Genomic DNA, 23,532 nt, shown 5'->3' on the forward strand with positions numbered 1-23,532 from the left:
ATCTTAAAGCACTATTATTTAATTACCCCAATGGCTATGGATTTACTGTGTGTGTGTGTGTGTGTGTGTGTGTGTGTGACTGAAGAGGGCGATAGAAAGGGCAGGATTATTCTGCTTTTTCAATTTACAGAAGCCCCAGTGTCCACACACACCCCCTAACACCCCAGACCCATAACACACACACACACACACACACACACACTGCATCAGCCCCCCCAACCGCTGGAAGATAAAAAAGCATTATGGTAAATTCCACTTAATGACAAATTTTTAATTTGCTGAACACGGCTGTCTCCTGCATCCCTTGTGTGTGTGTGCTTGTGTGTGTGTGTGTGAGCGTGTTCACGTTTTAGTGAGCGAGTGAATGAAAGGGAGGCCTAATTACAGTGTGGGTCGGATGGGAGGAGAAAAGCCCTCCTCTCCTCCTATCACAGAGATAAGGGAAGGGGAATGTAGCCGATTAATGATGGTGTTTATCTCTTTTCATATAATAACAATCATGAAAAGTCGATCTGCCCCTCAGCCTGATAGAAAAACACTCCCAGTGGAGAATTTTCATCAGGATGAAATTGAAGTCGCAAGCTACCGTTTTTTATTAAGTATTTAATTTTTCCTTCTCGTGTTTGTGGAACAGAAAGGTTTCATATATGATGATGGGGATATTTACATGAAAGCCTGCCTTAGAAAAAACTTCATAGGCCTTTTAGCTTCAGATTTAGGGTCAGGGTTTGTTTCTCATTTTTGGGTGAACTTTGGGTAGGATCCCTTGAAAGTTCATACAGTATTTGGGGAAGGACTGGTGATCAGAGGTGGGTAGAGTAGCCACAATCTAGTACAAGTAACTAGAGAAATTGTTACTCAAGTAAAAGTAAAAGTCACTATTTTAAAAACTACTTGAGTAAAAGTAAAAAAGTATGCAATGAAAAAACTACTCAAGTAGCTAGTTACTTAGTTACTTTGTATCTGATTATATAGACCTACTACATAAAATTAATATTAACGTCAATATTTTAATATTACATTTTAATCAATATTTTTAATTATCATAAGCAGATATCTTTGCAATATACTAGACAGACTAAAGAATAGACAAACACAGAAGAGACGAGCATTTCTGTAAATTTCATCTAGTCCTGATGTCAATGTAGTTTACACAACTTATTTAGAATAATAGACCATGTCAAACTAAAGCTTTAACTAAACTCAGAGCATTTCCAAGATGACCTAGAACATTTGCAGTGCGCTCTTAAATGAAATACACATTTTTGAACAAAGCTCATGTTTTCTCGTGTTGTGTCACGTGTGTGTTGTGAAACGCTCTTACTTGTAAACAAACAGTAAACAGTGAACCACACGCCCATCAACAAGTTTTCTTCCTTCTGTTCTTCAAATGTATATTTCTTCAAACCCACGTCTCTGTGTCTGACAGGTAACTCGCATGTTGCTGTGTCTGACGAACAGGTCGCGCGGGTGCGCGCATGTGGCGGGCATTTATCATTGCTGGCAAACAATATGACACATTTGCAGTTTTGATTGTATAGATATAGATTAATATCCACTTCATCCAACGCTCTTTGTGTTCTGCGTGTTCTTAAGTTTCGCACTACGAGGAGTGAGTAATCCTGCTTCAGATGATTCAGATCGTGCTGCGAACTGAACAAATCATTTGAACTGATTCATTAGCCTATTCAAATGGTTTTGCCCATTGTTCAATTAATGCTTTCAAAAGAATCGACTCAAAAGAATCGATCACTCGGGAATGCCCGTAAAAAGAGACGACAACCTTGAAATAAACAACGCGTTTTAAAAAGCCTATTTTAAAATGAAGGAACGAAGGAACATCACGCAATGTAAGTTATGTAACGAAGTAAAAGTACAGATTTTCTATTAGAAATTTACTCAAGTAAGAGTAAAAGTTCACACTTTTAATTTTACTTAAAAAGTACATATTTTCCAAAATGTTACTTAAGTAAATGTAACGAAGTAAATGTAGCGCGTAACTACCAACCTCTGCAGGTGATGGTGCCTACACATTGGCAGCACATTCTGATAGGTTTGTAGCTCAACGGGAAGAGCGAGCAGCTAACAGCGGTAAGGCCATGGGTTTGATTCTTAGGAAACCGATGTACTGAAAATGTGTATACTTTGAATGCAATGTAAAATTAAAAACAGAGGTTAAACTTAGGCCCAATCCCTTTTCCACCCCTTACCCCTACACTTTCCCCTACCCCTCTGTTTAGCACGTTCACGTGAAGGGGTATGGCTGTCTCGATTCTCTTTTGGTTGGAGGGGTAAGGAGGGGAAGGGCCATATAACCCTTCAAATGAAGGGGTATGAGATTTTCCAACATGGCTCACGCGAGTATAATGTACGTTTTTACTGGCATTAATAAGGGTTTAAACAACAAATAATAATTTGGTTTATGTTCAATTTAATCTTGTGTTCATATTCATGTTATAGAATACTTAAAACGTTTGCAAAAAGTGGCTAAAGTTGGCTACATAAGACAAATGCAAAAAAAATGCAGAACGCATTCTGTTTCCCCCGGTCTGTTCGTGTTTTAAGGCTGTAATCCACGAAATTGATATGACTACAGCTGACGGCGGCGTCTTCAACATCGCCGCTTCTCCTTTGTCGTAAGAGCTAGCAGTGACTTATGATGACGTATGACAGTGTAGTAGTGGTGACCCATTTCTTAGGGGAATGTTTTAATCCTTCCCCTTGTCACTCTGTTTCAAGGGGCGATGGGTTAGCGATGGGGTATGAAATAGAATTTGGATTGGGCCTTAAGCATGCATTGTAATTTGTAGACAATATGAACTTTAGTCAAAAACCATTAGTAACACAAGTAACAGTAAACACCATTTAGTTTATATGTCCTGATGTATCCAGTACCAGCTTTTAAATTGCCTTTTGTATGTATGATTTGCTTACATCAGGGTTTTAGTTATTGTGATGATACTCATTGGTAATAATTTAGTGTTTAAGAGATCCTATTGTGGTTATTGCAGGAAAAACTGTTTTTTTTGTGCAGTTTCTGCCAGTCTCATATTAATCTTGAGTGCCTATACAGTAGTTGCATTCGTCGTATCTTCGAAGAGTATTTAGTTTGATCAAATTTATAAAAGAGAGATACAGCTGTACGATTATTTCCGGAAAAACACAAGCTGCTAGAGGTGGGACTAGTGGGGAGAGTGGGATGGAACTACAGCATGAGAAAGCAACACATCATCACATTAATCTTTTCGTGTTTTGTACATAAAACACAGACGTATGACTTGGTTTGACTTACCTCGTGCAGTTCATGTCGGGCATCAATCAGTTTCAAACGATCTCCAAATCCAGCGTTACATCCACCGTTTATATAGCATCCATCACTGAAATGGCGTGAACAAACAGACACACCTAAACTTCACTATCGCAAGAGTAACGAGCTCAAGCGCAGACAATCTTGATGGTAAGCGGGTCTCGATCATCGGTTGGCTCATGTGCGGGCTCTTTCTTTCGCCTTGCCGTGCTTTTCTGGGGGAATGGCCAATAAAAGGAATAGAATTATAAAAAACGTTCCGAAGCAAGTTGGAGTGCTGGGGAGTGTATCAAGTACAGAAATACTACGTCATACGTCCAACTCGTTTTTTTAACAAGTTGACCATGTTAAGCATGAGAAGCCAGCACGTTTAACAGTGTAAAGAAGTCAGAATGCATGACATAGCATGAGTGAGCTCTAGTGAGCTCTTCAAATTGGTCTGTCATAGACTGCTGTTGTGATGACAGCATGGGTGCGTGTCCACAAGCTATTTCTATCTGCACACATCCCCTGGCTGATGCTTTTATTTGATGCAGTATTTAAAGGGTTCACTCAAAACTCAGGTTTGGAATAACATAAGGGTAAATTATTTTTACTTTTTTACATTTACTATTAGGTCACTAGATTTCACTAACAAAACATTTTGCACATCAGTCATGAAGTAGAAGAATAACAGTTTATATATTTGCTTAATAAAGTAACTGCAAATTTTAGTTTGACGTTTAAATGTAACAATTTTTCATTGAATAAGGCACTCAAGGCCATATTGTGTTTATAGTCATGACCAGAGCCGCTGAGAGAGAGAGTCGCGACCGTGGAAGTTAACATTTTTAGAGCGTCACGTAAATCATGGAGCCTACAGTTAGTTCCAAGTTGTTGTTTTTTTCTTTTATTTCTTTATTTATTGAATGACTTACGTCTTTAAATATGTTAAAAGTTTACCTCAATTGGTCTGTTTAGCCGCAGCTCCATGTGTTACTAGTAACTGGCGGGGACTATTGAGAGGCTTCATGAACCGCCATTGCTGTGAAAAACTGTTCTGTTGGAGTCTTGTTGACGCGACTCTCTCAACGGCTCTGGTCATGGCTAAAGGGGTTGCTGACAGCCTGACACTCTATTGCAAAAAAAGCTTTTTCTTCCCATGTTTCATGAAACTAAAGGTCACGCGGTTTGTGATATCATGACAATAGCTGACTATTTTTATTTTGGATGCACTGTTTATTTAAAATCATAGCCAAAGAAGTTCATGCCCCTGTATGGACTGATTTTGTTTTTGGTTGGTTGGGGCTTTGCTTTTGTTTTTCATTAACTTGACATCAGATTACCAAGTACAAAGAGTTGTGTTGGGTTGTGTGTATGCACATGCGTGTGTGCGTGAGCTTTTCTCAATCCCATGTGACTCTCTCTTCTTATCTCCTGTCACTTACCCGTCTGCCGTTCTGATTGGAGCGTATGGTTGCCGTGTGGTTGTCGTGCTGTTGCCATACCGTGCCCCGCTGGGCGGTAATTGGGCCCCCTCTGGGTTGCAAGAGGCAACGGCATGTTGATAGACAGGTTTGGCCACCTGCCCCACCTCCCCCGTTAGATGGGGAGTCAGAAATGCCAGGAGCGTGGCAGCATGTACTGTGTGCCATGCCGAATTCGCCCAGTATGGTGTTGTACTTTCAGGTTTAAGTGGTAATGGAGTGATTGTGAAAGATTCTTGGGTAGGGTTGAGGGTGTCCTTACTGTACATCTTTATCAACACGTTTACCTTTTCAAAGTATCTAAATGAGGACACTCCATTGACATCTATTGTTATCATACAGACAGTTATAATTACAACAGGGTAACCCATGTGACCAAACCCCTTTCAGGAGGACTTTCTTTGTTACTATTAAAAAATCTTCTTTCATTTATGAAGTGCTGTTAAGAAGTATATTTAAGACCAAAGCGTGCTAATATTGGCTTGTAAAGCACTATTACATCCCTGACACATCTGGGAGACGTCTATTTGATGTCAAATTTACATCTGCGAGACGTATTTTTTTATTGTTTGGTCCTCTGCAATACGTCTCTTAAGATGTCTGCTGTCAGATGTCATACAGACATCTAGATGATGTCGTGAGATGTTTATGATTTAAAATGTGCAGTTATGGAGTGGAAGCTAAGGGACAATGTGTAGCGTCATACATGAGCTTTAAGTTTACTGCATTCAGGCTCGAGTCAAGAGTATTATATCCAGATCCAATTTTCCCTTTTTTCAATGAATAAAAGCATCATTATTCACCCTCATGTCATTCCAAAACTGTATGACTTTCTTTCTTCTTTGTATATTTTGAGAAATTGCTCAATGGTTTCTTGCCCATACAATGGAAGTCAATGGGGACCAATGTTGTTTGGTTACCAACATTCTTCAAAATCTCTTCTTTTGTGTTCTGCAGAAGAAAGAAAGTCATACAGGTTTAGAATAACATATGTCCATAAATTATATTATCGGTTGAACTATATCTTTGAAGTCCAAGTACCTGTTTATTGTCACTAAATTGTGTTGCTTTTTATCTCATTTTTTACTTGAAGCTATTTAGCATTGTCATCATAATTATTAATAAAATGGCCATTAATATAATCACCTTTTCTAAAAGTTAGTTTTATGTTTGTTTAATTTGCTCACTTATTTAATGGACCGAATTATGGAAAGATTCTTGTATTGTTGTGGAGAACCGTGACAGACATGATTTCTATTTTATGTATCTTTTACTGTGACTTTCACATATACAAAGAATTACAACAATAAAAAGTTTTTGACTGTTTTTTAATAGTTTTAACAATGCAAAATCAGAACCTTTCAAAAGTTCTCTCAGTTTGGGAATCACACACACACACACTTTAGTTCTTTAGTACAATATCATGGCGATAACATACAGCCCAATGAAACTGTCTCTGTGTGTACTACAGTATGAATGTGTGTTCTCCGAAGGTGTATGCGCAACAGAGATATCCGAGTAATCCATGTTGCAGGGCTCCACAGCAGTGCTGCGAACACGAAGACCGAGCGTGAAATGAAATGAAATGTGCCACTGTAACCCATAATGGACCTGTACACATATAGACCGAAAGGAAGGAGATCTCTCTCTCTCTTTCTCATTTCATCTGTGTCTCAACATGTCTGTGTTTCTTTGCTTGATTTCATGTCCTGGTCCTCTTTTCCAACAGGTTCTGTATGTGATCCAACCGGATGCACTGGATTTAGTCAAGCGTGAAACGATAGCGAGCATGTTTGTAAGCACATGCATCTCTGGTCTCTCATAGTGAGGAACCCTCGCATGCGTGTTTGTCTTTGAAGTGCGCTGCTGTTACACGCCGTTTGGTTTTCACACTCGCATTCACCACTGCTCACCTAACTCACTGTGGTATGTTCACGGACCATGATGCATTTCACTGCACCGCTCATTTGAATTCTGTCTTCCGACTCCGCTGCCGAGTAGAGTTTAATTGCCCGTGTGGATGTGAACTTTTCGACCCGACATATCGGATATGAAGCTAGGAATATGAAAACAATACGAATGATGTGAATGAACAGAGGGGTTTGAGCTGTGGCTTAGAGTCATTGAGTCATGGTTCACCATTTAAAATTTGGCCACACCTGCCCTGAGAAACTTAACCAGCTATAAATTACTTAAGGACAGAATTTTATTTAAACGTCTATATATATATTATTTATTTTTTAGCTTATTTTCTAAACAGCCCAGATCATTGTGTCCCTTGAGATCTCCACCTCTTAGTTAAATTGCATCTGTCACAACTTAGTTATTTTATGTTCTGATTTAAAAAATGTAATGTTGCATTTTTTTTAATAAAGTTGCTTTTTACTCATCAAAAGCTGGTCTTAAAGGGATACTCACCCACAAATGAAAATTCTGTAATTTACTCATCTGTATAAATTGTTCCAAGTTGTTCCAAACGTGTATAATTTCTTTGTTCAGTTGAACACAAAGAAGGATATTTGGAAGAATGTCAGCAACTGACCGTTCTGAGGCACCATGGACTACCATTTAAATTTTTCCTACTGTGGTAGTCAATGGTGCCCCAGAGATGTCAGTTGCTGACATTTTTCCAAATATCTTTCTTCGTGATCAGCCGAACAAAGAAATTTGTACAGGTTTGGACCAACTTGCGGGGGGGTTTATTCATGACAGAATTTTCTTTGTTGGGTAGAGTATCCCTTTAAGACACACCAAGGACAACGACAAACAACTACAAAGATGAAGTTTTAGTAATTGTTGTACATGTAAGAAAATAGAGGCCACATCGCAACTATAATGATACAAAGGATATTGCTTTTGGATTACTTGCAAAGCCATAAAACATTTACAGACATTTAAAATCCATATGAATTTAAAGGGGTTTTGCATTTATTATTTATATAATAATTTATATTTTTTCTAATAAATAAAAGAGGATACAAATATAGTTACTGTTAAAGTCATCTTTATAGTTATTGTGCAAACTGTAATTAGAACGTGCAACACTTTTCATTTAAGACCCCGAATTTAGCCATGCGATGCAAGTTCGAATCAGGCTCGCAACATTTCCCATTTCGCCACCCTCCATCATTTCCTGTCCTTTTTCTGCTATCATTTCCATAAAAGTATCAAAAGGGCCAAAAGAATAATGAAGAGAGTGAAAGGGCAGAGCAGAAGGTATGAAAGACATTTGGAGGGATGGATACGAACAGGAAATGAGAGAGGAGATTATTTAGCTGGTGAGGGAAGTGGAGGAACAGCAAAATGGCATGCCAAGAAGAGAGAAAGAGATGCCTTTGGTCAGGCGGGCACGAAGTGTGTGTGTGTGTGTGTGTGTGTGTGTGTGTGTGTTTGATCACCCTTTGATTGGATTAAGGTCTGTTGCAGGCAGGGTGAATAAGGACGTAATACATTTGCTCTGTGGTCCATGTCAAGTATTTGTCAGGGGGTCTGTGAAGACCGCTGACCCCCCATGTCTGCCCCTTGTGGGGGGAATCTTTCCTCCGTTTCACCAGCCCACCGTCCTTTAGACTCTTTACATGCATACATGATTGTGCCAGTTTGTCCATTCTGGCATAAACTTCAGCATTTGTTTTATGTAGATGTATTAAAGCTTTCATTTATGTTGCGGTTGATAATGCAGATATGATTTAATGGCTTCGCTGTAGTTATTTATTTCAGCTAATTAAATGTTTGTTTTCCAATACGGCTGAACGTTTCATCGTGGTCAGACATTCACACACACACAAACGCTCACAGAAGTCTTTTTCACATGACCATGACCATGCGCTGCTGCTAACACAATGCTCTACCAAACTACAAAAACACAGAAAAATCTTTTCCCAATGTTGTGTAAATTCTCTCCAAGAATCGAAGAATCTTAGTCACACAAGCAACCCATCCCTAGTCTACCAAAAGTGGGGCTAAAAGAGCAACTCTCTGTCTGTCTCTCTCTCTCAACCGTACAACCTCGCACACAAAGGTACATGGGGTCGCACACACTCGGGCTCCATTGTTATGTATGGTTGTGTTAATCTGACTGCTTGCCTCTCTTCCGCTCTCTTTGTCCCCCCGACATCCCTGTGGCAGAAGTCAACAGCTCCGCTCAAAGGTCCCGCAACCCCCAAAACTGGTTAACGGTGGGGCCTGCGTGAGGCTTTGATCTGCTTTTTTAGGGTTCAGGCCCATGTTGCCCCTCCCTGCGCTGGAGGAGGCTGAATGGTTACACTTGAGGGAGGTTGTTAAGGGAGACGTGGGCAGAGAGAGAGGTTCTCGTGAGTGATGCTCTTCTCAGGTTTAGTAGGGTGCATTACGGGTTTTCTATATAAAAGCTGGAAAATGTGTCTTTACATCGAGAGGACCTGAAGTATTATAAAATTGCTCATGGATTGTGTTCATTTTAAATGTTTTTTTATACAATTTGAACCTGAAGCACTTGAGGTTTAGGTTAACATCCGATTTAATACATATTTCTCATGTGAACGGGAGGTTAAAATACACTGGCTTCGTACATTTACATTATCAAAAGATTCGTTTTATTTGCCTTAAATATGTTTTTTCTTTTTGGCTGACATTACCTAGGCCGCATGGGTGGGTAAATGTTAATAAACAATGCAATAGCTATTTAGGCTTGTTTTTTCAATGTTGGTAATGCAGTCTTTTTAAACTGTCAAACGTTTATGCCAAACATTAATGTGATTGTTAAAGATTAACATATCAAAGATAATAATTGAGAATAACTATACATTTGAAAGTGATATTATAGGTCGAAATGCTCTTGAGGGTGAACTTGACCTTCAGCCTCCACATCTTCGTTAAAAAGCCTTTACAGAAGTGGGTGTGTGCATTTTTAGGAGGGGTGTGGTTTTCCACAAATAAGCATTTATTGCTTTGGTTTGATATTGCGTTTCACCGGGAAATAAGTCACTTTATGGTGGTTAAATATCGTTGTAAGTGCCGTTTTTGTTGGTTTTGAGTTATGTTGTCATTTTATGTTGACTCTCAATTGTTTTCGTTTCATTATCAGTGAGTTGCTTCATTCAAGTACTGTCGATTTCAGATTCAACCACCCTTCAACATCTTTAATGAACAAACTTGGGCAAAATAAATTGCAGAGTTGGTAACCGGACTGACTACAATTAGATACTGCACAAGGGTTGCCAGGTTTTTGGCCCCTGCCCAAAGGCCAATCAAAAGTATCCTAAAGCTAGCCCAATGGCCAATCAAACTAGCCCCCCCCAAAAAAATAGCCCAAACACAACAACTCATATATAAAATATATATTTTACAGCCACTGTTATCCATTTGACACTTCAATCAACGAAAATAACTGTAGAGTAGTAATCAATTGACATAGTATTTTACAAAAGTAAAATGAGCTTACCTCGAGGTATACAGCTGATGAACAAAATCCTATAGGAAAGGTGGTTATGTTTTTATTTAGAACTATTTGAATGAACTATTTACAGATTCATCGTCGGATTCGGTTGTATTATTGTTAGAATGCAATGCAATGCAATGACCCTGGACAACAAAACCAGTCTTATGGGGCAATTTTTCGAAATTGAGATTTTTACATAATCTGAAAGCTGAATAAATAAGATTTCTACTGATGTATGAGTTGTTAGAATAGGACAATATCTGGCTGAGATACAACCGTTCAAAACTCAGGAATCGGAGAGTGCAAAAAAATCAAAACATTGAGAAAATCGCCTTTGAAGTTGTTAATCAGGGGCACTGTGGCAGACCATCCACTCACAAAAATAAAGTTTTTATATATTTAAGGTAGGAAATTTACAAAATATCTTCATGGAACATGATCTTACTTAATATCCTAATGATTTTTGGCATAAACGAAAAATCAATCATTTTGACGCATACAATGTATTTTTGTCTTTTACTAAAGATGTTCCCGTGCTACTTAAGACTGGTTTTGTGATCCAGGGTCACATTAGTAGAGTAAATTAGTTTAATACACACATTTAGGTCAACTACAATTTATGAATATGTCAAAATTCAACCCGCTGAAAAAAACAACCTGCGGAATCTGTTTAAAAGTAGCCCAATTATGCAGGAAAACCACGGAGGCGGCGACCCTGGGCTGCACTCATATGTCAGGGTTCGTGAAATCGACCTACAACCTTTTAGGTACCCACCCAGATCTCAAACTACTATTTATGCTTTTGCATTATCCAGTTTGACTTACACTGCATAAAGGCTAAACGCAATTGTATTTTAAGTACTGTACATTCATTCCACGGGACTCAAACCCATGGCCTTGGCATTACTAGCACAATTTTAACAAGTTTGATAGCCCATAACCCTATTCATTTCTGTGCATTAAGATTTTATTAAAGGTTTGTATTTGTATTCTTTATTTTGGCCACTGGTTACCTTAAATTAACATTAACAATGCAGCTTAGTTAAAGCTATAATCCATCATTTTTGCCTCTATATCGCTATCCCTGACATGAAAAAATGCAGGTTAAATACATACTTCATTTTTAAATGGGTTAGATGACGTCAAACTGGCATTTCACAATAAATCATACTGACAGCTCAACTTTTAAATTATACACTTATTGCTCAATTCAGGTTTTGAATGCTTTTTTGGGGGTGTTTGCTGATTAAAAGTTACAAAGTCCACCTTGAAAGACTGTAAAAGGAAACACAGGAAAAAGTCCCGGAGTTTGTTTTCAGATACGCTTAGATACAGTCGTACGGTGGCCTGTTCCCCACGCAGAGAGTACTTTAAAAGTCAGAATAGTGTTTAAGTCGCTCTAATGGGAGCTTGTGTTCATGGTTAATTAGTTTCTCCTACACATTCGCTTTGTTCTCCACGGACCCAGCGATGGTGGCCAGCTTTCTTCTCTCTCAGACTATTAGTCAGCTGGAATTCATTAAAACACACACACACTGATAAAGTTGCACCCTGTACGCACACCTCTTATTTTTATTTGTTGGTTCTATGTTAATTAGCATACCTATGAGACATGCAAGTAGCATCTGTCACTATTCCGCTCCCCCCACCATCTCTCCGCCTGTTTAGGGTAAGGAAGGGTTTTAGTACTGTTGACTGTGGCTTACTCTCTAGCGCCCCCTCTGGCGGCATCGCGTGTTTAAACGTTAAGCCGTGCTCGCCGCGTTTGGAAAAACTCCACATGTTGTTTTTATAAAGTGTATGAGGAGGATTTGATTTCAACACCTGGTAGATTTATTAAAACGTTTTTAATATTCATATTATTAGATGTTTAAGCACATTAAAGTATCTTTGTTGTGTGTGCGTGAGTCATTGTGAATAGGCCTGGCAGGATTACCATAGTGAGGTCCTCCTTTCTCTGGCTTTGTGTGATTGCTGGCCCGTGACTGACGAGGCATTTCCCCCACGTAGAGACACGGAGGTGTGTGTGTGTGTGTGTGAGAGAGAGAGAGAGAGAGAGAGAGAGAGAGAGAGAGAGAGAGAGAGAGAGAGAGAGAGAGAATAAGAATAAGAGAGAAGGGGGGCATCAGGATTAAAGGCAATGTTTCCTGTTTATTGTACTTGGGGTCCTCGGGGATGTTTGGGGGCCATTTTCGCAAAGTGTAGATTAAAAAGCACGCACACACAAATGCATGAAATTTGTGTTTTGTTTTTTTACACGAATTGCTATTAATTAATGTAAAATTAGTTTTTATGTAATGGTGTAACTGTAAGCGTGCACGTGCAAGTGTAATTGTTCATAAGTTAGTAGTAGTACATGATACTCTCAGAGAACAACACTGATCTGGGATCTGTAATTGGTGACCCTGGTGAGCAGAAGTGTCTTGTATCTTTCATCACTTGGGACTCGGTGGAGTTTTTGCTTTTTTTTGGTCACTCTGTATGTGTGTGTGTGCGCGCTGTATTTTAATAATGTGTGTGTTGGTGTGCAGCTGTGTATGGCTGTCGTAACTGTCTCTATGTCTCTTGAGAATGAGCTAAAAAAGGTCAAATTAGGGGAGTGGGCCTCTTGTTTTATGCAAACACACACTTGTATGTATATTGTATTGAAGCTTTATCTAATGCTGTGTTTGTAATTTCACTTTTGTATGTTTTTCTCATGGGCTGATCGTTTTTTTTTTTGCAGAACATGTAAATGATGGAGAGAATAAGACCAGTTGGGTTGTTTCAAAAAAGGATAAAGAGGTACGTTGCACTGTTATTATATGCAAAATTGACAAACGGATTATTCTGTCAAACTAGAATTTTCTATTTTAAACGTTTGTATATGTTTAGGTTTCGAATTCTTATGTGCTGTTACTATTGTATGTTTGTGAGTAGGCTCAGATCTATAATAAAGGGGTTGGCCGGACTTCGAGGCGTCTGTCAAACCGTTACTACACTAACAAATCTGTCACGTGTCACAACTGCAGCAAGATCGGCCACCTCTCCAAAAACTGCCCCACACCAAAGGTATTTCATTATCCACTGTTTACTGTCATTAATAACACTACATTAAGCTTCCATTTTCACTCAGTGTATATTATTGCACTGTAACAGACAACATGAATAGAAGCGCATTACAAATATCATCTCGTCCAGTGTCATGACATTTTGAGGGAGGATTGAGGCAGATTTCATCATTAATAGTAAGAAAAGTAGGAGATTTCATGATAAACAGTAGGACATTTCTAAGCTGTCCTATAGCTATGTTAGTTTGATATGAAACATATAGGCAGTTTGATCGGACTCTCACGCCTGACCCGAAGTTAACTGTGTCTGGTTATAATACAACAATTTATTTTATATTAAATTTATACTAATATTGATTTATATTAATATTTCATTGTATATTAATTGTATTAAATAAAATGAAAACTACTAACAGTTATAGATTCTTTGCGGAGGTCTACAGGAAGTTAAACAATCAAAATTCTGTCATCATTTACTCACCCTTTTGTCGTTTCAAACCCGTTTGACTTTCTCTCTTCCGCAGAACACAAAAGAAGATATTTTGAAGAATGCTGGTAACTGGTCCCCATCCACTTGCATTGGTTTTGTGTCCATTCAACAAAAGTGAATGGGGGCCAGTGCTGTTCGATGACCAACTTTCTTCAAAATATCTTCTTTTGTGTTCTGCGCAAGAAATAAAAGTCATAACGGTTTGAAATGACAAGAGAATGAGTAAATGATGACAGAATTTTCATTTTTTGGGAGAAATATCACTTACATTTTTTTGCCACATAACGGTTATTGCCTTTGAAAAACCGTCTATAGTCAACGTACATATTTAAACTAGATACAAGGCAACATCAAAACATCACCAGCCTCCTTCTCATTACTAGGCACATCATATCAATTTGTTAATTGTAATGTTTATAGAATAATTTCAGAATTGTTTCAATCCCTGCCAAAAGTTGACATTGGTTCTACGAAAATGATGGGACCTTCTTAGTAAAATTAGCTGGTAAGATGTTGAAAGGCAGCACAAAAGAAAGAAATTACATTTATTGTTGTAGTAATTGTAGGTTCATCAGCACATGGAAGTGTCTGAATTGTGCTTGTTGTGACTGTCAGGTTATGTGTGTGTTTTTGCAAGCAGAAGTTGCCGTGCTGCTCATTATGTGGGCATCGGGGACACTTAGCGCGGACCTGTCCGGACCGCCACTGTTCAAACTGCTGGCTGCCCGGCCACACCTTCAACGACTGTCTGGAAAGAGCTTACTGGCATAAACGCTGCCATCGCTGTGGAATGTCTGGCCACTTCAATGATGTGAGTATTGCCCTGTGTGTGTGTGTGTGTTGGGGTGTAGACCCCAGAAAAGTGTTTATTATACTGTATAGTGTAGCTTTGTGTGTGTGTGTGTGTGTGTGCGTGTGTGTGTGCGCGTGTGTGTGTGTGCGTGCGTGTATCTCCTGGGCCATTCCTTCTCTCATTAAGACAGACGCTTCACAGGCTGTGAGTGGGACACACGCTCCACTCGTCACCCCCCAACAACAACCCCACAGAGAGAGACACAGAAACGGAGGGTGGAAAAGAGAAACAAGTCAAATTGTGACTTTCAGAAACACCAGGAGAAATGGTGAAATGATAGAGCTTGTTAAAGTAATGGTTGAAGTCAGCAAAGTCCCTCACCCTACAGAAGCTAGCTGATGTTTCTTCAGCGTTCATCTTCTGGAGTCTTGTGATTTGAGACGAGTTTCAGTATAATTTTAGCACTTTTAATTGAAATGAAATTAACCTCTTTCATGCATAACTTGCTGACAAACAAACACATTTAGGTCTGCACAATATTCCAGTGCATTGTGTTATTCGATATAGGAAGTCATTCTGAATATGGTAATTGTGTAACGTCTGGTCACACTAAGTGTAGTCAATTTGCCCATTATCTGCTTGAGACTTGTAGTTGTTTGTTGATCTAAATTGTGTATTAAAGAAAGAAGCTTTCCTTGTTGATCTTTGCAACTGGTAAACTTACAAACATTCTTCAGACGCCAACACGAGTTTTAATTGTGCTTATAATCTATAATTACGCCTGACTAAATAGATTCTGTATGGGACTTGTTAATAAACTCTGTAAGTTAGTAAGGTCTGTCAGGCCTGACAGGAATGCGTAAACTTTCCAGTGTCTGATTTGCTGTAACATGCGTATTCATGCTATATTTAGTTACATTTGCATTGCATTATTGGGTTAATTCTATGTTGAACATTAAGTCTGAAAATTAGGTTTTAAACAGTTTATAAAGATCTTATTTTATTGAGAAAAAAATGAATATTTATTGAATAAAATTATTTTCAGTTTTATATATTTATAAAAAAATGTTTTGTAATTATACTAATGGTCAAAAGTTTATGGTCACTTACTATCTATTTTTATTTTGTTATTTATTTGCCAATTTTAGAATAATAGTAAACCCATGAAATCAAGATAAAACGAATAGAACCATGAGATACAGTTATGTTGTGGGAAAATAAATCTAAAAATGTTTTATTTTAGCAAATTCAGAGTAGCAAAACATTAACTGGGATTTGCAAAAATCTTCTGGCATTTTATCGACCAGATTCTTGAAATGTCTCCCTCGAATGCTTTTTAAACAGTATTGATAGTTTCTATCTATGCTTGGACCATTTGGCTGTTCTTGTAAAGTCATCTGGTGCAAAATCATTTTTTAAGACAATTTTAGTTAAAAAAAAATAGGCAGCACATTTTTGTGTGCAAATTTTTTTTTCTAACAATTAAGCATAAGCCTTCAGATCGAAACCAAGTCATCTTAAACTTTTATGTATGTAAGCTTTTTAAAATATATTGTTTTAGATTTTTAATATATATATATTTCATTTACTCCATTACTTCATCCAACATATTCTTATTCTCTTGCATTCCTATTTATCTCTCTTACACTCTTATTTGAGGCCTCTGTATCTTTTTTTTGTGTCCAACAATAATAGTGATCACATGTTCCCTTACCAAAAGTATTTATTTGCATTCAGTTTGTAGCAAACTTAACAGTTTGCCACAAATCGCATTTTCATGTGGAAAACGTGGCAGTGTTCCATAGACATTTAGAGGCATTTACCGAAACATAAGGGTTTAATGTATAACCTCAAAGGCATATTACTTGTGTTGCATTGCACATGCTCAATTTACATTTCAGCATATTTACATAAACTTTCAGTATTTATTTAGTTTCTGTGTCTGGGTACCCAAAATATTCACAGAAATTTTCTTAAGAAGAGTAATGTAGTAATGAGTCAGAATATTCAGGCTGTTAGTATCGGGCAGTATGGAGATTTGTTTTTAATAGCTTCGTTGCTGTAACATCTTGTCACAGCGAGTGCTGGATAGGCAAGCAGATTCTTAAAGGGTTCTTCGATGTTTCTTTCAATCCAGCCAGCAGGAGAAGCCTACAGGGGGTGGTAAAGCCTCTCTCTCTCCGCTCGGCTCTCAGGTGGGGTTAAATGAAAAGCTTACTGTGTAAATGAGTCTGGCTGCTGTGCACTCAGCAGTTTCAATTTCCAGTAAGGAAAAGGAAGGCCAAAAGTATTAACCATACTTGCTTGTTATCCGTTGAGATGGCTGAGCTATCAACTCTGCTCTCTTGTCTCGTGTCTTTTGTTCTCGTCTCATCCATGTCTTTACATCTTGCCTCATCTGTCATCCTTTCTTGTTTAAAAAGGTTTCCTCTACGTTCTCAAATGTTGTCTTGTTACTTTCATTTGCTGTCTTAACAGTAAAAGTAACATTAAGTCGTAGGAACTGAAAAAAGCGTCACAGTTTTTTGGGCACATTTGATCTACTCAATCGCCTGAGTCAGTTTTTCTTTGTTTATTTGGAACTGCCACGTGATTCCTTCTTTTTTAAACTCTGAAAAACAGTACAAATGTTTTGCATGTAGAATAGGTTTTGTGGTTCTTTGTCTCACAATGACAATGTTCTCACTTCTTCGCTTTTATTTTAACAGGCCTGTCCAGAAATCTGGAGACAGTACCACCAAACGGTAAGCTTCTTGTCTCAGTGTGTCTGCTTATTCATATTTATGTTAACGTTATAAACACATCCAGAATTTGCTTGAGGGAATTCTGGATGACCAACTGTGTTGAGCACGAAAATGTGACAATAGCAGAAACGTTTAAAATGTCAAGGGTGTGAAACATTTGACACAGTAGTAGTATTTGTATAGGATAACACGGGTAATTGGTATGTTTATTTTAGTTACATTTAAATGTAAATAATCCTTTACATATTTATTTTGCGTATAATGTTCACCTTCGTGCACTTACATTGTAACACGCATTCATAATGAGCATTTGTGACTTGAGAAAAGATTTTCACATCCCACTGGTTTTGCCTTCGTGTGGAATTGTATAAATGGTATGAATGGTCAGCGTGTATGTGAGTTTCAATACAAACATTATATGTGGTTTAACTATAGTGCCGATAGTTTTTTTGTTTTGTTTATTCATAGTAACCACAAATTTATGATCGTCTCATTGTAGTAACCATTTTATTAATACAGCATAATAATACTATGGTAATACAAATGGTAATCAAATTGCCCAAAAACACGGTTACCACCATTTAAATAGGATAGTTCACCTAAAAAGGACAAATCTGTCATCCTTTACTCACCCTCTTGTCATTTAAAACCTGTTCTGCAGAACACAAAAGAAGATATTTTGAAAAATGTTGTTAACCGGTACCCATTCACTTACATTGGTTTTGCGTCCATACAGTAGAAGTGAAGTAGAACAGTAGAACAGCGCCAGCCGCTGTTTGGTTACCAAGTTTCTTCAAAATATCTTCTTTTATGTTCTGCAGAAGAAAGTCATACATGTTTGAAATAACAAAAGGGTGAGTAAATGAGAACAGAATTTTTATGTTTAGGTGAACTATAACTTGAACTATACAAAGTGCTGCTTTGATAACTAGCCTCCTTGTCTACGACTACGACTAAGACTTAAAAGTCTCCAGGACATCGTCTTAGAAAACGTGACTTCAAATGACGTGATTTGTTTATATGTAAATTGTCTTGAGTTTCTAAGTATTTGAGTGTGTGTTTGTGTGTGTTTTGTCACAGAACAATCTGAAAGTGGTTAATTGGCAAACTCAGTGAGCAATTTCTCCCCAAAGATCCAGCGGGGTGAGAAGGCATGTGACAGTCACACACGCAGCTAAACGTCAAGGGGTGCGCAGAAACATCTGCACGCGCGCACACACATCCGCGCAGACTCGTGGAATATAGATCTCAGCCTAAGAGAAAAGAGCAGGTTGTTTGTCAATTAAAAGACGTGATAAAGCATGAAATGGCCTGCCAGCATCGCGCTGCGGCGAGCAGTCACTCGACCCGTCACACACACACACACACACACACACACACACACACACACACACACACACACGCACACACACACACACACAGTCTAATTAGCTAGCCTGCCTAATGAAAAGGCCAGATCGTTAGCGCTAGCCTAGCGCGTGGGGTGGCGGAGTGGAGAGAGAGTGAAAAAAGAAAAGAAAACGTGCCTCTTGGGCTGTTAAGAGGAGTGTGGAGGGGTAAATGTAGTCCCAAAAATCGTTCTTACTCCGTCTTTCTAATCAATACTGTAAGTTCCCCGTCATTAAATAATAACGTTTTTAGCTAAGGTTTTTACTATACTGATAGGTCGGATGTCATATAGTGCTTTAAATACCCGTGTGAGGTCTTTTTTTAAAGTTTGCAAGGCATTTTTTATATTTTTAAACCATGATTTCCATAGTCGGGTAAGTGACGTTTTAGAATTGTCACATCCATAACTGTACATATTCTTCATAAATGGGCACATGAAAATAAAATTAAAACAACTATTTTGTGGTCTGCGAAGAGCCATCCCTTCTCCATTTGTTGGGTGTTATTGCTTCTGGTTTGTACATTTTAATTCACCGAAATCCTACGCTAAAGTATATCGTCTCTCAAAAACTGTGTCCTTTTTGTCACATCCATAACCCTTTACTTGTGCATAGACTGACATTTTTCTGATGTTTAAACACTACCAAAAGGGTTTTAGTAACATAAGAGATCGTTCAGAATGTTGATGACAAATACATTCTCTGAGAGTTTTTATGTCACATCCATAACGCTGGAATTTCACAAATATCGTTGTGGCTCCTGACAGACAATTACCATTGTAGCTGTTGTTTCCTTTAAAATGTTATAGTTATTGTTATCATAAATCCATAAATAATGGATGATGCTTGCATTGTTTGTAGGAGAAACAATATTCATTTAATTTATTGAGTTTACAGTAGTCATAATAACTGTACAGCTTAAGGAAATCCTGAACATATCAAGAATTGAGATTTGCATGCCTGAAAAAGTGTATGCATTTATTCAAAGGTAATTCGAGTAAACATAATGATGCCTGGCTCTATAATATTAATTCAACTAGGAATTGCTCAAATAGTTCTCTTCAATATTTTAAAACAAATGTATTCACTAATATCTGTAAAAGTCATAAAATTGACTTCGTTGTCCTGTAAATGATTACTATAGTAAATGTAAAAAATGTCCTTCAAGGCCAATTTATTGTTTTGGTACAGCGGTGGTTGGATTTCCTCCACCCTGTGTTGTGTGGCTGACATTTGGGAGCTCTTTTGATTCTGTGGGGTTTTTAAGAGTGTACAATAGCGTGTGATGGTTTCCTCCAGACCCGTTTGGTTCTGCTGGGCTGAGTCCATCTGCTAGAGTATTTACACACCTCATCCTCTGGGTCCTGCCCTGGTTCTGTTTGTGTGTGTAGGTGCTTAAATTGAGTCACCCTCAACAGACGGTCTTTAAGGCCTTTAAACTATCCCGGAGTCTGGAGGGCTCAAAGTTAAATACAGTACAGATACCCTGTGTGTGTGTGTTGTGCTTTGGGAGCTCTGGCCTGTCGCCCTGTGCTAGGCCCAGTCAGGTGTGAAAACGCATTCTGTCAGACCAGTCCCTTTCTACTGGGTCTGTCTATCGTGTGTGTGTGTGTGTGTGTGTGTGTGTGTGTGTGTGTGCGTGTGCGTGTGCGTGTGTGTGTGTGGGTAAGGCCTGCACCTGTCTTCTCTAACAAACAACCACTTAACTTTTTTTTGCCACAAAGCCCAGAGGAGACACAAAGAGAAAAAAGTTTGAATGTTCACAGAAGCTAAGCAAAGAGTGAAAGTTTTACAAAGCAAATGTGTTGTACAGTAACCCAAAGAGAGGAATTGAGAGAAGAGGCACGAGCAGAAAAAGTTGTTTAGACGTCTGGGCCAAATTTGCAGCTGGGTGCCGTTCTTAACCTGAACACAAACTCGGCTACATCGTGAACGGTCAGGGCCTAAGTTTACACATAAATTACATCATTTGATCAGGAATACAAATTGTATGCACATTGGAAAGAAACAAACACATTTTTCGTGGCGTTTGGTGTATTTATCTGCACGCTACAGAGCATTTATGTTTTGGTTGAGATATGACACGCCTGGTGGGGATACGGATTCAAAGCATTTTAAGAGGATATTGGTGAGCAATTAGCATTTTTAAACTACTTTTTCAAATCCCTGCTCTCCTCAAACTGATCAGCCTGGTAATCCGTTACACAGTAATGAAATTTAATTGATTTGACTAGCAAAAGTGACGTGTATACGTACAGTTTATAGGCTCAAAGCGATCAACATGCACCACGAGTCGTTCTTTTATAGGAGAATGTTTAAGAAACGGCAAATGATTTAAGAGAAAAACGGTGTGTCAAATTAAATCAAATGGTTTTGACTTTTATTTGTCATTTCTAACACTGAAATACGAAACGATACAAATAGCTGATGTTAAAATCATTGTTAATAGGAAGTATTACTGTTTAAGCTTTTGCAATAAATATTTAGGAAACCGATTTTGTACATTTATTATTCATTATGCTATCAGGAGATGAAAGGATCTGAAATCAGTCTGCACAAAGGTGTAAATAAATAGAGAAGAAATAAATTGTTTGCAGATTGTCTGTACATGATAGACATTCAGCGCCATCTACTGACAATTAAGAGACACTTCAGCTGTAAAGTCCCTTATATCAGTGGTTCTCAAGCTGGAGGCCCCAAGATGGATCCAGGGGGGCCACAGATTTTGTGGAATTTTATGAATTATGATAGAAATGTATCAAATATTTTATGCAATCAGACAAATAAGACCACCAACCAAAAGAATTGATGTTCCAGTGTTGTATAACTGAATGGCCCGGTTTCACAGACCTAAGACAGGACTATGCCTTAGTTGAATTAAGATATTTATTTCGCTTTTATAAAAATGCCTTAGAAGAATACAGTACACCGGTGTGCATGTCGAGACAAAACAAAGGCACTGATTTATTTTAAGATATTTCTGGGAAGTTATATTCAGTTAAGACAGGTCACTCATTCATTTTAGTCTGGGCTAGTGTCTGTGAAACTGGGCCAAAAATTCCCAAGAGAACTAACTGGCTGAATATGTGTACAATTATAATTTCTGTTTCGGTTTATGGCAACCTGCAAATTTTAACAAATTTAGAAATGCACATTGTAGAATGATAAAGGCCTTTTTAAATAATATAAAAACACACATTTGACATGGAATTTGACGTTGAAAGTATCCACCATTTACTTAGATTACAGCTTCACACACTCCGAGCATTATTTTTTTAACTAAGTAATTTTAGCTTTGTAAATAAGTCATCAAATTATAAATTATTATTTGTGTACAGATTCAATTGTTTTTGATCATTAGAAAACCTTTCAATTTGCTTTTTTATTTTGGTGACATTTTGTGTGAATGTAAAGATCTCTTCACTATATCCTGATGTATTTGAAGAAGGGAGTCTCTAAGAGAAAGACAGAGAGGCTATCAGACAGAGTTTATTTGGAGGTTGTGTATTGATTTGACTCCCAGAGGAACAGCTCAGTGAAATGTCAAAGTGTAGCTCTAGGATAAAGCTGTTCTTTCTTACGCTGCTGAGTTCATGAATGTAAAACTGACAGTCTGCTCTGTACTAGACATGATGGATGTTCAGGAGAACTGGTTGAATTAATTGAGCATTTGAGAGTTGGAATGTTTTGAAAAAAAGCATTTTTTTAATACTGTATAGTTTCGCAGATTAGCCATACTAAATTTGTATTTTCTATTAAAAACAATTGAGCTGTTTTCCTCATTTTTGTCATTGTATCACTCGGAACGTCATATACATGACGAGCCAGACTTTAGTTCTATCGCTGTTGAAAACAGCAATAGAAAAGTCAGCTAGAAAATGATACATTTTTCACTTTAGTAAAAGTGTTTCAAAGCAAGATATTACAAGTTTAATAATCAAGCTTTGGTCTTCAATTTCCATATGTCTTATATTAATGCCTGAAAGGGTCTTGTTACAACTGGTGTCATTTCAGTTTTGGGATTGCTGTATGGTTTCATAGCGCCACCTATGGGGGAAATATTTTGTTGTCTTTTTCAGTCTTGTGGTAGAAATCTTGGCATAAAGTATGCATTACATCATGTGATTTTACTGTACAGCGTGTGCACCATATTGCATGTTTTTGTAACTTCAGTAGTATTTGTACAGTAGTACTGTACGTATGTTCAGCTGTGCCATGGAACAGAATTTTAGAGTTCAGAGAGTTTCCTAGAAAATAAAGCTATTTTATGTCATCTAAATCAACAATTTGATTTCTTATGATATAACTTTAAAGAAATACAGGCAAAGACATTAACATTGTCATTCCAAACCTGGATGACACACAGAAAAGATATTTTAAAGAAGTTTGGTAACCAAACAATGTTGACACAAAGCCACATTTTAGACATTTCTCAAAATATCTTCTTGTGTTTTCATTTTATGGGTTTTAAATGACATACGGGTGAATAAATGATGACTTTTTTTGAGTGAACTACTTAATTATATTAAGTGTACTTGTATATGTTTCTTTAAATGTATTTTTTTACACTTGCGCACACACACAGTCTCTTTGGTTTGAACGAAAGCTTCTGGTTATCTTTTGGAGGACGGGCACAGAGAGACTTTGTGCCACTGCATGACAGACCAGGGGTCGATAGCATTACAAGGTGTGTGTAAGGTGTGTGTGTGTGTGTTTGTCTCTGGCAGCAGTCTCTGCATTTGATCTACAAACATAGAAAAATGTATTTTGTTATACAAGGATGACAAGTGAGTATGTGCATTCCATGAAAACCTGGCATTATATAATATTCCAAGTGAGATAGGATTTAGGAAATTATGAGCAACAATTTGTTTG

At 37.8% G+C, this 23,532-nt stretch overlaps 1 protein-coding gene across 1 annotated transcript in view; it reads left to right on the plus strand.

Annotated features, from left to right (window-relative positions):
- zcchc7 (zinc finger, CCHC domain containing 7) overlaps positions 1 to 23,532 on the plus strand; it is a 67,908-nt gene that overhangs the window by 32,083 nt on the left and 12,293 nt on the right. Inside the window, exons 3-6 of the mRNA XM_057332340.1 lie at positions 12,918 to 12,976; positions 13,112 to 13,243; positions 14,373 to 14,543; positions 17,234 to 17,269. Of these exons, the coding sequence (XP_057188323.1) occupies positions 12,918 to 12,976; positions 13,112 to 13,243; positions 14,373 to 14,543; positions 17,234 to 17,269 (398 nt within the window). The remainder of the gene's footprint in view (positions 1 to 12,917; positions 12,977 to 13,111; positions 13,244 to 14,372; positions 14,544 to 17,233; positions 17,270 to 23,532) is intronic.

Source organism: Triplophysa rosa, linkage group LG4 (genome assembly GCF_024868665.1).
Source record: "Triplophysa rosa linkage group LG4, Trosa_1v2, whole genome shotgun sequence".
NCBI classification, from domain to species: Eukaryota; Metazoa; Chordata; class Actinopteri; order Cypriniformes; family Nemacheilidae; genus Triplophysa; species Triplophysa rosa.